Below are 13,533 nucleotides of genomic sequence, written 5' to 3'. Positions count from 1 at the left end.
AAGCATGTAAGAAAAATATAAGAATAAGAGGTACAAGCCAGGTGTTGTGAGGCATACCTATAGTCCCAACACTCTGGAGGCTGAGGCAGGAGAATTGCAAATTGGAGCCCAGCTTGAGTAATTTCACAACTTAGTGAGACTGTGTCTCAAAATTAAAAAAAAAAGAAAATAAAAAAGAGCTGGGGATATGCTCCATGTGAAGGCCCTGGGATCAATCACCAGCACCAAAAGGAAAAACAAAACAAAACACACCACAAGACAAAGAATCTCATGTTGATTCAAAAACATTCTCAGATGTCCTAAATCAATTACAAGTGCCTGAAGCTGGAGAGGGAGAAGTTAACCAGTTAACAGCAAAGAACCAAAGAGACTACTTATGTTAAAAGCTTTACTTAAATCCTTTCATTGCTGAACACAGGGACCAGAAAGCCCTGTTTACATACAAACTTTCCAGACTTTAACTCCAGCCAATCCAGAAGTCACAAGTACTTCTTGTGGGCCCTCCTCCTATTCCAAAGCTTTCCCCTTTTTGTTTTAGCCTGCCCCTTTTATTCATAGCAAATGCAGGTTCAAAGTAAACGACTTAGGTTTTCCTTCTTCAAAGTTTATTGTTTCTGTAGACCATTTTCCAACTGCTGAGCAGGCCTGTTGCTGGTCGTTTCAGGAATTTGTCCCAGGACCTGGTCTTTTTTCTGGTTAGCATCTATAATGGCTCAATAACTCCTTTATTTCAGAGACCCTTCCATTCTTAAGAGTTTTGGTTTAAAAAAAGCTAGGATATTGCAGACAGCTAAGTTAGTTCTAAATGTTACAGGCAGTTAGACAGGGCTGGGCCCACAGCCCAGAAGACAGTTGTGGCCAGAGGCACATTCATTAAAGGCCAGGCTTCAAGAAAAAGAGCAACTACTGCACCTGCATACTTCCCCTAGGGATGAACAGCAGGGATTGATATTCTAAATAGTTATCAATGGCCTGGATGGAACCAAAACCTCCCTAGCCCATTCCTTCTAGAAAATCTTTGTTCATTCCATGTACAATTGCTGAGTGACTTGCTTGCTCATTTGATTCCCATTTAATCAATATTACCTAAGTGACTATACTTGTAATCTTATTGGTTAACCATAGTTCTGTCCCACCTCACACCCACCTTGTGATTTTCCATTGGATCAATATTACCTAAGTGACCATACTTGGAATCTTACTATTGACTATAGTTTTGCCCCACTTGAACCGGCCTCATGTCAGGGCTTTGCTCAATAAAACACTCTAGAGAAGCAAGGTCAGTGGGTAACCCACTTTCTAGACCCCCTTCTGTTCTCTTGGACAGAAGCTATCTTTCTTTTAATAAATTCTCCTACTCTTAACCTCCGTTTTTCCTAGAATTCGTTCTTCAATTTTAGAAAACACAAACTTGGTGTTTCAGACATCTAACAGGTTGAAATATTTCCCTTATATTATTTAGGGGTCCACATATCATACAACCTATATCAAGGGTATGATGTTTAAATAGCAACAGCTTAATAAATTCCATCTATTGCCTTATCTTATTTATCTTACTAGCTGGGAACTGAACCCAAGATCTCGTGCATGCTAGGAGGGTGCTCTGTGTAAGGTCAGACTGAGGCAAGATTCAGACCACTGAGGCAGGGAAAGTTCAGTCAACTGGTGAAGAGTTTATTGCCGTCTGGGGGCAGACGAGTCAAGGGTGAAAAAGCCATTGGCACTGAGAGGAGGGTGTGTGCGAGGTTGATATGGGGGAGTTTAGGTAGGGGAGGGGGCACTGGTCGAGAAGGTGGAAAATTTTAGGGTCCCATGGGTGATGGGCCTGGGGCTGGCTGGTAAACAGGGCAGCAGTAGGAGCAGAAGTCTCTTGTGGTTTTTGTAGAATCAGCTTTCTTGTAGCTAAGTGGGGTGGCTGCTGGCTTCCTGTTATCACTGTGCTCCTGTGGATTCAGGTAGCTGGTCTGCTTGGGGGGGCAGGTGGTTCCTCTCAGGGGACCTGTCACTCTGCCTCTGAGCTATATCCTCATTGGCCAGTGTTACAGGTGAAATAAGAAGTCATGGTTGTTTCAATATCCATTTCAATTTCAACTTGCACATAAATGATCACTGAAAAAGTATGATTTTCTCATTGATAAGTTGCCTGTTTATGTTTCCAAGTTTTTTATTTGTTTAAAAGTTGATTTGTAGACATTCTTTATGTATTATAAATCTTTCAAAGACCCTTTCTCAGTCTACTTCTGCACTGTTTGTGGTGTATTTTGCCAATCAGAACTTTAAATGTTTGATTTTGACTTAATCTATTCACTGTGTAAAAGGAAATTTTTTAACTTACAGAAGCATTAGCCTAGGTTGGACATGTCCAAATTGAATGCTTTATTTCATCACAACTGCTCATTTCCTGCTGAAGTTAATAAATAATCATGAACTTCTAATGACCCCTGTGTACCAAATAGTAACTAGAGACTCTTTCCTGACTGAAAAGCAATAGGATTTCTTTTAACTAATTATGTGCAGACTTGTGAACCCAATCTACCCTATTTGGAACGCTAGTTTTCACTGTTTAATTAGCATAACGCCTCCTAACACTTAAAAAGCCCTGACCTTCCCTTTCTTTGTTTATGTTCCCTTTCCTTACTTAGTAGCTCTATTTTATTTTTTGACAGTCCTCTCAGTGCCTCAATTGTAAACTTGGGAAATAATAGAACTTATTATTATAGATAGCTAAATTAGTTAAAATGTTACAGGCAACCAGACAGGGCTGGGCCCTTGAGATACTCAATGGAGAAGATAAGAACACATCACAACTGTGGCTGGAGGTGCATTCATTGAAGGCCAGGCTTGGAGACAAAGAAAATTGACTACACCTACATATTTTCCCTAGGGATGAACAGCAGTGATTGATATTCTAAGTAGGCACCCATCACCTTGGGTGGAGAACCAAAACCTCCCTAGTCCATTACTTCCAGGAAAAGTCCTTGTTCATTCCATCCAAGCTTGCTATGTGACTTACTTCCCCATTTGATCCCCATTTAATCAATATCACCTAAGTGACTACACTTGTAATCTTATTAGTTGACCATAGTTTTGTCCCACCTCATACTTACCTTGTGATTTTTCCATTTGATTCATATTACCTAAGTGACCATACTTGTAATCCTATTGGTTGCCTATAGTTTTGTCCCACCTTGTACCCACCTCACCTCATGGCTTTGCTCTATAAAACTCCCCTGAGAAGTGGGGTCCTTGGGCAACCCATTTTCTGGGTCTGCTTGCATCTCTTTTAGATGGAAGCTATCTTTCTCTCAATAAAGTCTTCCTACTTGTAAGCTCTGCTGTTCCTAGAATTCATTCTATTTTAGAGAACACAAATTCAATGTGTCAAACATCTAGCAGGTTGGGAATTGTAATATTTCCCTTATATTATTTAGAGGCCCATATATCATACACCCTATATCATTACCTCATGAGGTTATTATGAGAATTAAATCAGTAAACATGTAAAGTGCTTAGAACAATGAGCTCTGATACACAGTAAGCAGCCAATAAATTTTAGTTATTTGTATTGTTATTACTATGTCAAATTTATTTATGTTTTTCCTTGTGGCTTTTACTTTTCAATCTTAAGAAATACTTTTCCAAATGATAGGTTTTATTACAGATCTTTCTCCTCTTTCATTCCAGACACCTGGGAGGCCTTTTTAAAAGTTAACTGCTACAGCTGAGTTACTTGCTTTGAGGAAGGAAATGTGAGCAAAAGTAGTGACATTACTTCTAGGCAGAAGTGATAATTATGATCCAGGGATCCAATCACACATTCATCCAGTTCCCTTTTCCTGCCTTGGTGACTGTGAAAGACCAATCTATGATGGAGCCTCCAGCCTCCTAGATCCCTGCATGACTCTAAGCAGAACCCTGGAGAGGCCTCTATTAGTCACAAGAAAGAAAAACTTAATTTCCCCTTTTTCTGCTCTAATGTTTAATATTCTCTCATTTTCTTTTTTCTTGTGGTTCTTAAGATTGTACCCAGGGCCTTGCACATGTAGACAAGTGCTCTAACTCCTATACTTTTTATAAGAGTCTTAGAAGTTTATTTGTCACATTTAGATCTTTAATTTTGGGAGGAATACTTTTATGCATGGTGCATTAAAACAAAACAAATTCTCTTAAAAGGGCTAATTGGCTTTTGTTAGCAATTCTAGAATCAGACATCTTATTCTTAAAATAGAATAGATGTTCTGATCCGCTGAGGTGAGAGTTAGCTTTATAGGCAAAAAAGGGCTGAAGAAAGCAGAAATAAAGAACCAAAAGTATACTGGTCTTTTTAAAGTCCCCTTTTTAAATAGAGTTAAAACAGCAAGCACTTCCCTATTGTCAGTGTTTTTTTTGCTGTGACAAAATACCTGAGAAAATCAACTTAAGAAAAGCTTTATTTTGGCTCATAGTTTCTGAAGTTTCAGTACATGTTCACTTGGCTCCATTGCTTTTGGGCCTATGGTGAGGCAGAACATCATTGTGGTGAGCATGTGGTGGAACAAAGGAGCTCACCTCATGGTGAACAGGAAGCAGAGAGAGAGATGACCAAAAGGTCCCCAGAGAGGGACCAAAATGTACTCATCAAAGACATACTTTCAGTGACCTACTAACTCCCACTAGACCACGCCTCTTGAAGTTTCCACCACCTTTCAACAGTACCACCAGTTGGAGACTAAGCCTTCTCTATACATGAGCTTTTGGAGAACATTCTAGACCCAAACCATAGCACTTATTATACCAGGTGAGGTAAACTGGGTCCCTTCTGATTGGCTGCTATGAATCTCCTGGTTTTTGTAAAATCATCCCAATACAAAGTTCACTTTGACTACATGGCACCTAGCAACAGTGATTTCATTCTGGTTTGTTCTATTCTGTGGGGCCTAGTCCAGGAGCTTAATCTAAAACAGTGAATGGGGGTCGGGGATTTAGCTCAGTGGTTTTGCCGCCTGCTGCACAAGAGTGAGGACCTGAGTTCGATCCCTGGTACAAAAAATAAATAAATAAATCAGTCAATCAATCAAACAATGAATGGCCCCACATGAATTTTGTTCACAAGATGCAACAGAAGGATCCCCCCTCCCATCTCCATGAATAGCCAGTTGTCCTAACTACATTAATTGACTTTGTGTTTTTCCCTGTGATTTGTGAGGCCAACCTTGTCATATACCTAGTTCCTATGTTTGTATGGGTCATCTCTCTGTTATCACCATTATCACCAATAGAATGTTATCACCATTCTATTATTTGGTGTTACAGACCATGTTTTTACAATTTATCTTACTAGCTGGTAGGCCAGGGCACTGTGGTCTTTAGGCCTGGAGAATGGGGAATGAGGAGTGAGAGGAATTCTGTGTATTTTAGCTTAAACCCACCCTTAGTGAGTACAGTGTCTAGGGTTCTTGGCTCCAACCACACCTCAGAATGTGCCTATCAATTTCCTTGCAGATGATTAGAGTGGATGGGAGATGAGGAATAGATTTGGGAGCTATTATTAAATTAATTTACAGAGCCTCGTAACTGCTTGCATTACTGGTAGGGTAGTATAAGGAGATGAATTAATCTAGGACAGCCCTCATATTTAGGGTCCAGTTAATCAGTCCTGTGAAAAGATCTATGAAAAATGTATAACATGAACCTTCTCAGCTGTAAAAATGTCCACATCACATGTAAAGCCTAAGGAGAATTTCTTGAACAGATAATACAACCTATAAAAATATCAAGTCTTAGAAAAGCAAGGTATAATTATGAATGGTTAATTTCTCTAGATTATAACATTCATCACAAATTGCATTTTTAAGACTACTACTGACAGTGCATTAAAATATTGCTTTTTCCTCAGTTCTGCAAAATAAAAAAGTATATATATTACACTTTGATCATACCAAAGTGTCAAAGACCAGGAATTTACCTCAGGCAGTAAATTTTAAGACAGGTTGCCCACTTTTGCACTCACTCAGTAGTTTCTTCATACGTTGGGGTACATGAGCACTAAGTAGATCCCACTCTTCCCTATATTGCTGACGTTGGACAACAAGCCAGGTTCCTGGTCTTTGGCCTCCCTCCCACACTCTGACTGACACACTCCAGGCAGGCCAGGGTTGCAGCTCAGCATGCAGAAGCAACAGAATGAGGAGACTAGGCAGCAGCAACATCAGAAATTCAGGACCTTTTATCATTCCTGCAGATGGAAGGAAGAGAAGGAAAGGTTTCCAGAGGGAGTTTGGGAGACATGGGCCTCCCAAATGTTTAAGGCTTCCCCTTCAGGTCAAAATCCAAAAGGGTGGGTGCCAGGGCCTCACTGTACCTTGTTTGCTTTCCCAGGATTCCCAAAGTCTTCAAAAATACCAGGGAGAGAAAGACTTGAAGACCCATCCTTTTGGTTCTTGAACTTAAGGTCAGTTTAACTAGACAGAGCTCATGAGTCTCAGCCCTTCCCCAGCCACTGTCCAGGCCCCTGCTTAAGCCACTGTGCCTGGATGAGAAAAGTTTTCCCCATTTGGGGCCTACAGCTCTCCTGGCCACTGTGGGAGCCCCTCCATGCTTATCCTGCTCAACCCAGGAAGAAGTTTCTGGATCTGAACCTTTCATCTTGCAGCAACATACCCAGCCCTTTCTTCACTAGCTAGTGTTAACTGGAGCTGGTGAGATTTGGCTTCCTGACCTGGGGTTCTCAATCTGCCTGAACCTGAACATCAACTATTTGGCCCAGATGGTGGGCAGCATCTTTCCTCTGCTGGACTGTCTACTTGCTTCTCTTGTTTTCATGAGGTTGGATCCAAATTCACAATTTGTCTGTATAGAAACTCAGAGTCTCCCTGTAATAAATCGATGGTTCTATTTCTACTTCCAGAGATTTCTCCTGTTGCCAGAACCCCTTCAAAATATAAGGACTCATTTGGCCTAACTTTGCTGGATACTCAGTTCCTCTGCCATTTAAATCCGCTTTTGATTGGGCACCTGGCCTCTCAATAAAACATAATTTTCTGTAACAACATATGCCAGGGACCTGATTTAAACCATATATTAAGACATGCCCTGTGTGCAGGAGAATAGAGAAACAAAGTTTCCAGACTGTATGTAAATGATTGTCATGTAAATATGATGAGATGAAACACCTGAGATGTGTACAAGGTTTTTCCATGGGAAAAAAGAAACCATAATAAAATTGATTGTGCCTTAGCATGGGTGAAGTATGATATGTGGTCGAAAGAAGAGACCTCAGGCTACAAGAAATGATGGGTGTAAAGGTACAGAGACTTGAAAGCTGGAATAGCTTGGAAAAGGATGGGTAAAGTGCTCATGGTAGCACTTCTCACTCATCATGAGGCTGGGGGTGGTAATGGCCTTTCTTGATGTTCTCCATTTCCATTTTCAATCTTTAATCTCTGATACACCTTCGCTGAGATTTGTGTTCCCTGCTTTTACCAGTTCTATCCTTCATCATTCTGTGCACCCCTTGCCCTGAGCATGTGTTTCACCATGTGGCCCACTTGTATGGACTCAGCTTGACCCCTCAGCAGCCATCTTCAGTAGTAACTGCATGATTGTCCCAGAATATTTGTTTTTTCCTTCCTAGTTTCCCAGCAAACTATAAATAGACAAAGCCACGAGAGTCCTATGTGGAGCTTTACAACTGGACCCCGGCTCCAGGAATGTGCCTCTATCATATTAACTTAAGATTAACTGGGTATATTTCAGCCGGGGTGAAGTCATGTTTGTTCTAACATATATATCTCTACCTCTCTTGCTGACTGAAATTGCAGGGCTCCAACGGGTCTTGAGGTAGCCCAGTCCACCCACACGTCCATCAATACATTCCCCCAATAAAATGCATTGTGTACAACTCTATATCTGTAAGCCTGTTATCTCAGTCTCATAGTACCTTTGGTCCAGTCCTCATATACTAGGACCTGATTCTTCTGAAACACCACTAGTGCAAAATATTTCAATTAATTGACTCCTTGCTCCAGTGTTATTCACCTGTTATTCTATTCAGCCAATCCCTTCCATGGAAATGTCCTTGAACCTACTCAGAACCTATAAACTATCCATACTAGAAATCTCAAGTACCACCACTCTGCTTTCTAACCACACCCTCAGTCTGTCCAGCTCTCACTCTTCCTCCTAGAACATTTCACAGATGGCTCCAGTCTCAGCTCTCCCTCCATAACCACTGCCACATGCTTGGTTTGGACACCCTCATCTCCTGCCCAGATTACAGTAGCAGCCAGTCCCTTCTGCTGGAACAAGGCCTCCTGACTCCCCTGACTCCCCTGACTTTTGACATGTCCTCTGACATACCAGTACTTTCCATGGCTCCTTTCACCTGGTGTCCAGCAGATCTTTCTGACCTTTCTGCATAGTAGGGAGTTTAGAGCTTGGCTGAATAGAAAAGGCCCATGTCCCTGAGCCTGGGCTCTGATCTCTATTTTAGGACAGTAGTCCTTTCCTTTAGGCACCTGATACTCTTCAGCAGTGGACTGGAGGCCCATCGTTTTCTGCCTTGGGGGCTTCTGGTAGGGAGAACCCCCCTCTAGTATTTTGTGCTGGCTTCACCAGCTGCGCGCCCAGCACAAACCCATACTCACCTGAGCTGTTGAAATTGCAGGAAGTTTTGGAACAATAGAAGCAGTTATAGTTACTCCTTAGTCTTTGAGTGTCTTTAAGGGTAATTTCAGTGTGTTTATTAGTTTGTTTTATGGTGATCTTGTCATACACCTTGTATCCTGGAATTAACACTTCTTTCCTTGGATACATAGAAAATGTTTTGATATCAACACCCAAATGGGTCTTGATTTTAAACAGTGTTCCACCTTCTTCCAAAAAGTGCAGAGCTACTTTTTCATTCAAAGATGATGGTGTAAATTGCCCAAACCGTATACTACCCTTCCCACTGTAATAAAATTCGATACCAGTGCCTCTATAAATGTTGTGACAATTCTGTTCCTTGAGAAGCTGAAGAGCTCTTGTCAAGTAATAATGGAAGGCACTATAGTAAAACTTACCTGAATTTTGACGAAATTCTCTCACAGCTGTGTTAAAACCTTCTGTTTACTCTGTGTAAGCCACTAGAACTGTACCGTGGAAATCATTGAAATTTTCTGGAGAGTTTATTTCATTCTTTATTTCTTTCCAGTATTTCTCTGCTTTTGCCCACTCAGACTTTAATTGCTTATTCATGTTCAGTTCTTCTTTTAAGAGCTAGGGAGCTTTTCCCTCCAGTTCTTGGATACAGCACTCATACTGATCATCAAACGCATCGTGATCCATGTCCAGTTTGCTCTGTGTCAGGCCAGTTACCTGCAGAGAAGGAAGAGCCCTTTGACTTGATTGCAGAGAAACCAGCCTGTGCTGGATGCTGCCCAGAGCCCTCAGCACTGGCTTCTTCCTCAGTGTGAGATTTTGCATAATCCCCATCAGAGGGCTCATGAGTGGGATATAATATGAACACAATCTTATTAGACTGTGAGTACCATAAAAAGGAAAAGCTCAGCTTTGGACTCTGTTTTGTTTGGTGATACTATTCTTTAAATTATTTTTCAAATTCATACCTTCTAATTGGCTCTAGCCACCGACTCAACTCTAGGAACTGTTTTGTCTCAAAAATATGAGGGAAAAGAAAAGCAAGATTATCAAGATGTGGATTGAGAATAGGTGTAGGTATTATCTGCTGTGTGAGGCACCAATTTAGCATGAAGATGTGAACTGTTATGCCTAGAAGTGATGTCATCTTCAAGTTCCAAAGTAACTGCAGATGAACATAAGATAGTACAAGTGAGGCATCAACATTAGTTTCATTGTGTGTTGATGCATCATTGCTCTGTTAATAAATCCCTATTTCAAATCCAGAAGTCCAGGCTCCTGTTTACACTGCTTTCTGAATAGGTAATCAAGATTCCTTGTGGATTGCTCCTCCTGGGGCCTGCATAGGGGCAAGGTAACTCTGATACCTGGTCCCCAGGCCCTACTGTAGTATTGAAACAATCAATCCTAGCAATAGGCAGAGCTACATGCCATGTAGATTGCCAGAGAAACAGATTAAATTTTAGTAGACTCTTCATAGGCCCTAACATTTTACTTGCTCTTAGGGAAATAGTGTGAGTCTTTTCACAGATAATTAAAAAAATCTTCTCAAAGTTTTATTAACCTGGGGCTCCAACTCAAGTCAATACTTACTTCTCATTATCTTCTTAGTGTCAGTTTTCACCATGATCAGTGCTTTGGTTTTTCTTCCAAAGGTCCACGTATTCGAGGCTTGGTCCCCAGGGTGGCAGTGCTGAGGTGGTGGAACCTTTAAGAGGTGAGGCCTTATGGGAAGTAATTAGATCTTTAAGGGCAACACCCTCAGAAGAAATTATGCAGTCCTTGCGGGGCCCTGGTTAGTTCCTGCAAGAGCAATTTGTTACAAAGAAGAGCAAGCCTGACCCCTGAATCTTTCTGGCTTCCTCTCTCATCCCATGATCTTTTCTGCTCATGGCACATGGCTTCTCTGCCATGTTGTGATGCAGCCAGCAGACCCCTCACCAGCAGCTAGTGCCATGATGTTTAGCCTTTCCAGCCATCAGAATTGTGAATAAACATCTCTTCCTTATAAAGTACTCAGCTTCAAGTATTTTTTATAATAATACAAAACAGCTTAATAAATCAGCTTGCCTCATTAATTACTGTATTTAATGGAAAAAAAATTTTTTTTTGGTACTGGGATCAAACTCGGGACCTTGCACTTGTGAGGCAGGCGGCGGCACCCCTGAACTAAATCCTCAGCCCTATGTAATGAAAATTTATTTATTTATCTTCAATTTTTTTCACTTTCTCATTTGTTATACAGATTAATGTTTTCAATTTGGCAGGTTCATCCATGCACATGACAAGCTTTGATCATATTTGCCCTTTCATTCCCCTTGCTTGGCCTTTCTCCTGGCTGCACATTTTCAAGGCTTTGGGGGTTCACTTTGGATATTTTGTTCATATCTATTCCTCCTATTACCCTCCCTTTCATCTCATTTTTAACTTCTTTTTGAGGAGTGGATATATAAAATATACATTTAGCAAAGCAAATAAAAGAATGAAGTGTGATAGTCACCCCACGTTGGCTTGGTACCCACTTTCTTTTCTTCCTATTTGCAGCTCTTGGAAAGTTATGAAAATTCTCCTCTACAGCCCACTATGTATCTACCAAGACCTTGAGAATGGCAGAGAGGGGCTGTGAAGCATGACCAACTACTCATGGTAAGAGCCTTTGCTGTGACTCCTGGCTTCTCTTTACCTTGAGTCCTCATTCCCTGAGCCATTAAGGGATTCTAGAAATGAAAGACTTAGAAAATCTGTACTCTAAGAGCCAGGCATGGTGTTGCAGGCCTGTAATCCCAGCACTCGGGAGGATGAGGCAGGAGGATTGCCATGAGTTTGAGGCCAGCCTGGGCTACCTACTGAGTTCAGGGATAGCCTGAACTACAAAGGGAAACCCTGCCTCAAAAAAAAAAAAGAAACAAACAAACAAATAAAAGAAAAGAAAATCTGTCCTTCAATGGAGACTGTCCCACCCTCAGTTTATCCTAAATAACCAAAGAATTATTCATTATAATAAACTAATTACAATCAATTCTATTATGAGTCCTCTTTGTTTACATAAAATAACCACTCTCATGAATACCAAAAAACTTGCTTCACCATAATGTGAAAATTGAATGAAAAAATATCTGGAATGAATTTCTGGTAGGAAAAAAGATTGTGCTGGAGAGACTGGTGTTTTCGTTGTCTACAGGAGGCAGAACATTTGAATAATTGGACCTTAGAAAGAGGAATTAAAGGCAGGAATGACAAAGAATCATAGACACTGAGAAGATACTGAAGTTGATGCCAAATTGTAAGATCTCTTATGATATTTGAGGCCATCTTTGTTTTATAGGATTTCCTTCCTCAAAAAAAAAAATCATTTGGGAAGTTGTACTGGGAACATATTGCAATGAATTGAAATAATTTGAAGCAAGTTTTTTTATATCCAAGATCTTAGTGTAACCAGGCTAGGATCCAATAGTGGTCTAGTAGAATGACATGCTCAAAACAAGTAATTTTTAAATCTAATTTAATGTCATAGAGCAGGCCTTGGTTCTAGAGCAACCAAAAATATGGAAATTAAGTTTGAACCAACCACATCCCATTTTCTTTGATTAAATAATACTGGTAATATTTTATAGATGTTATTCTCAAAATTTTATTCTAAATTGAAGCCTTGTGTATTAAATGCTGTTTAACCTCAAAAAGTGATTAAAGTGAAATTGGAACTAGAAATTTAACATTCCTCCTTAATTATATAGGAAATTTTATATTTTTCTCTGTGGTGATGAGTGTTTTTGTTCAGGGTCTCACTATGTACTCCAGGTTGGCCTTGAAATCACAATCTTCCTGCCTCTATGCCTCAAGTGCTGGGATTGCAGGTATACCACCACACCTGGGTACTTTTTCATTTGCTTGTTTGAAAATTTTATTTTATCAAACATGTTTTCCCTAACAAGTTATGAAATGGAATGGAATGCAATAATAGACCTGAAATATAATACTGTCCAAAAGCCATGTGTGGTTTTCTAAAATATAACTTAACTTACTTTGATAATTTCACCTATCCCCTTAGAGGGGGATTTAAGGGGAAAAGGCATCAGTCAACGGGACGATTTGGTTCACATAAGAATTAACCACAACAGTGTAAATTTCCCATTAAAACTGTAAAAATAAACAAATGAATTTTTTCAAATTTTTATGTGTTTGATACATATGAACTTTCATAGTTAATTAGAATGCTATGACATTTTTAAAAAACTTATTCTACAGGCTCAAGAAAATATTTAAAATTTTATTTTATGCATTACTTTTCACATTTCTAAAAGAAATTTGTTAAGTTGTTCAGGTTTCTTATGAGAATATGTTTACTTTAACCTCAAATTTAATCAGGCTTTTTTACTGATTTACTTAGGAAGGGGATACAAGAGAACATTTTTAAGAGTATCAGTTTTATTTAACAGATGTCATAAATCAACTATACCCAGAAAAAAAATTCTTTAACAAAAGTAACAAAACCACTCTACCTTGCTCACAGAAAAACTGCCAAAATATGTTCATGTTCTACTCAGTGTGAAGCAAAATCATTAAAATATGACTAGCATAGAAGACTAGAAATCAAATAGGCAATATATAGGCACCAAAAACTTCAATTCCCAACTGCTGTTTTTCTAATTTATATTATGGATCTAATTATAAGGAGCTTATTCCTATAGGATTAATTGAATCACTCAATGGTGAGTAGATTGTAGCTTAGAATTTTTAAAGGATGACTTGCTAAACAATTCACTATTTTACCTGCTGCTACTGGATAACTATTTTTTATAGGATGCAAATTTGAGAATTTTGAGCATGGCATATTTTGACCTTATGTGAAAATTGAGATTTCTTTACTGATACAAAACATTACAAAAGTAATTAATATAAGCATGGTGCTATGGC

At 39.6% G+C, this 13,533-nt stretch overlaps 1 protein-coding gene across 1 annotated transcript; it reads right to left on the bottom strand.

The window, feature by feature from the left end:
- Positions 1 to 6,471: 6,471 nt before the first annotated feature.
- Positions 6,472 to 9,567, bottom strand: LOC147828033 (T-cell ecto-ADP-ribosyltransferase 2-like). The gene is given in 1 exon segment (XM_087211880.1): positions 6,472 to 9,567. A coding segment is annotated over 1 exon segment (960 nt). The 5' UTR covers positions 9,466 to 9,567; the 3' UTR covers positions 6,472 to 8,505.
- Between the last annotated feature and the right edge of the window lie 3,966 nt (positions 9,568 to 13,533).

The sequence above is a fragment of the Heterocephalus glaber genome, unplaced genomic scaffold (genome assembly GCF_053883595.1).
Source record: "Heterocephalus glaber isolate CG9 unplaced genomic scaffold, H.glaber_assembly_v1.0 deba00001428, whole genome shotgun sequence".
In the NCBI taxonomy this organism is placed as follows: domain Eukaryota; kingdom Metazoa; phylum Chordata; class Mammalia; order Rodentia; family Bathyergidae; genus Heterocephalus; species Heterocephalus glaber.
This window is presented reverse-complemented; position numbering and strand designations above follow the sequence as displayed.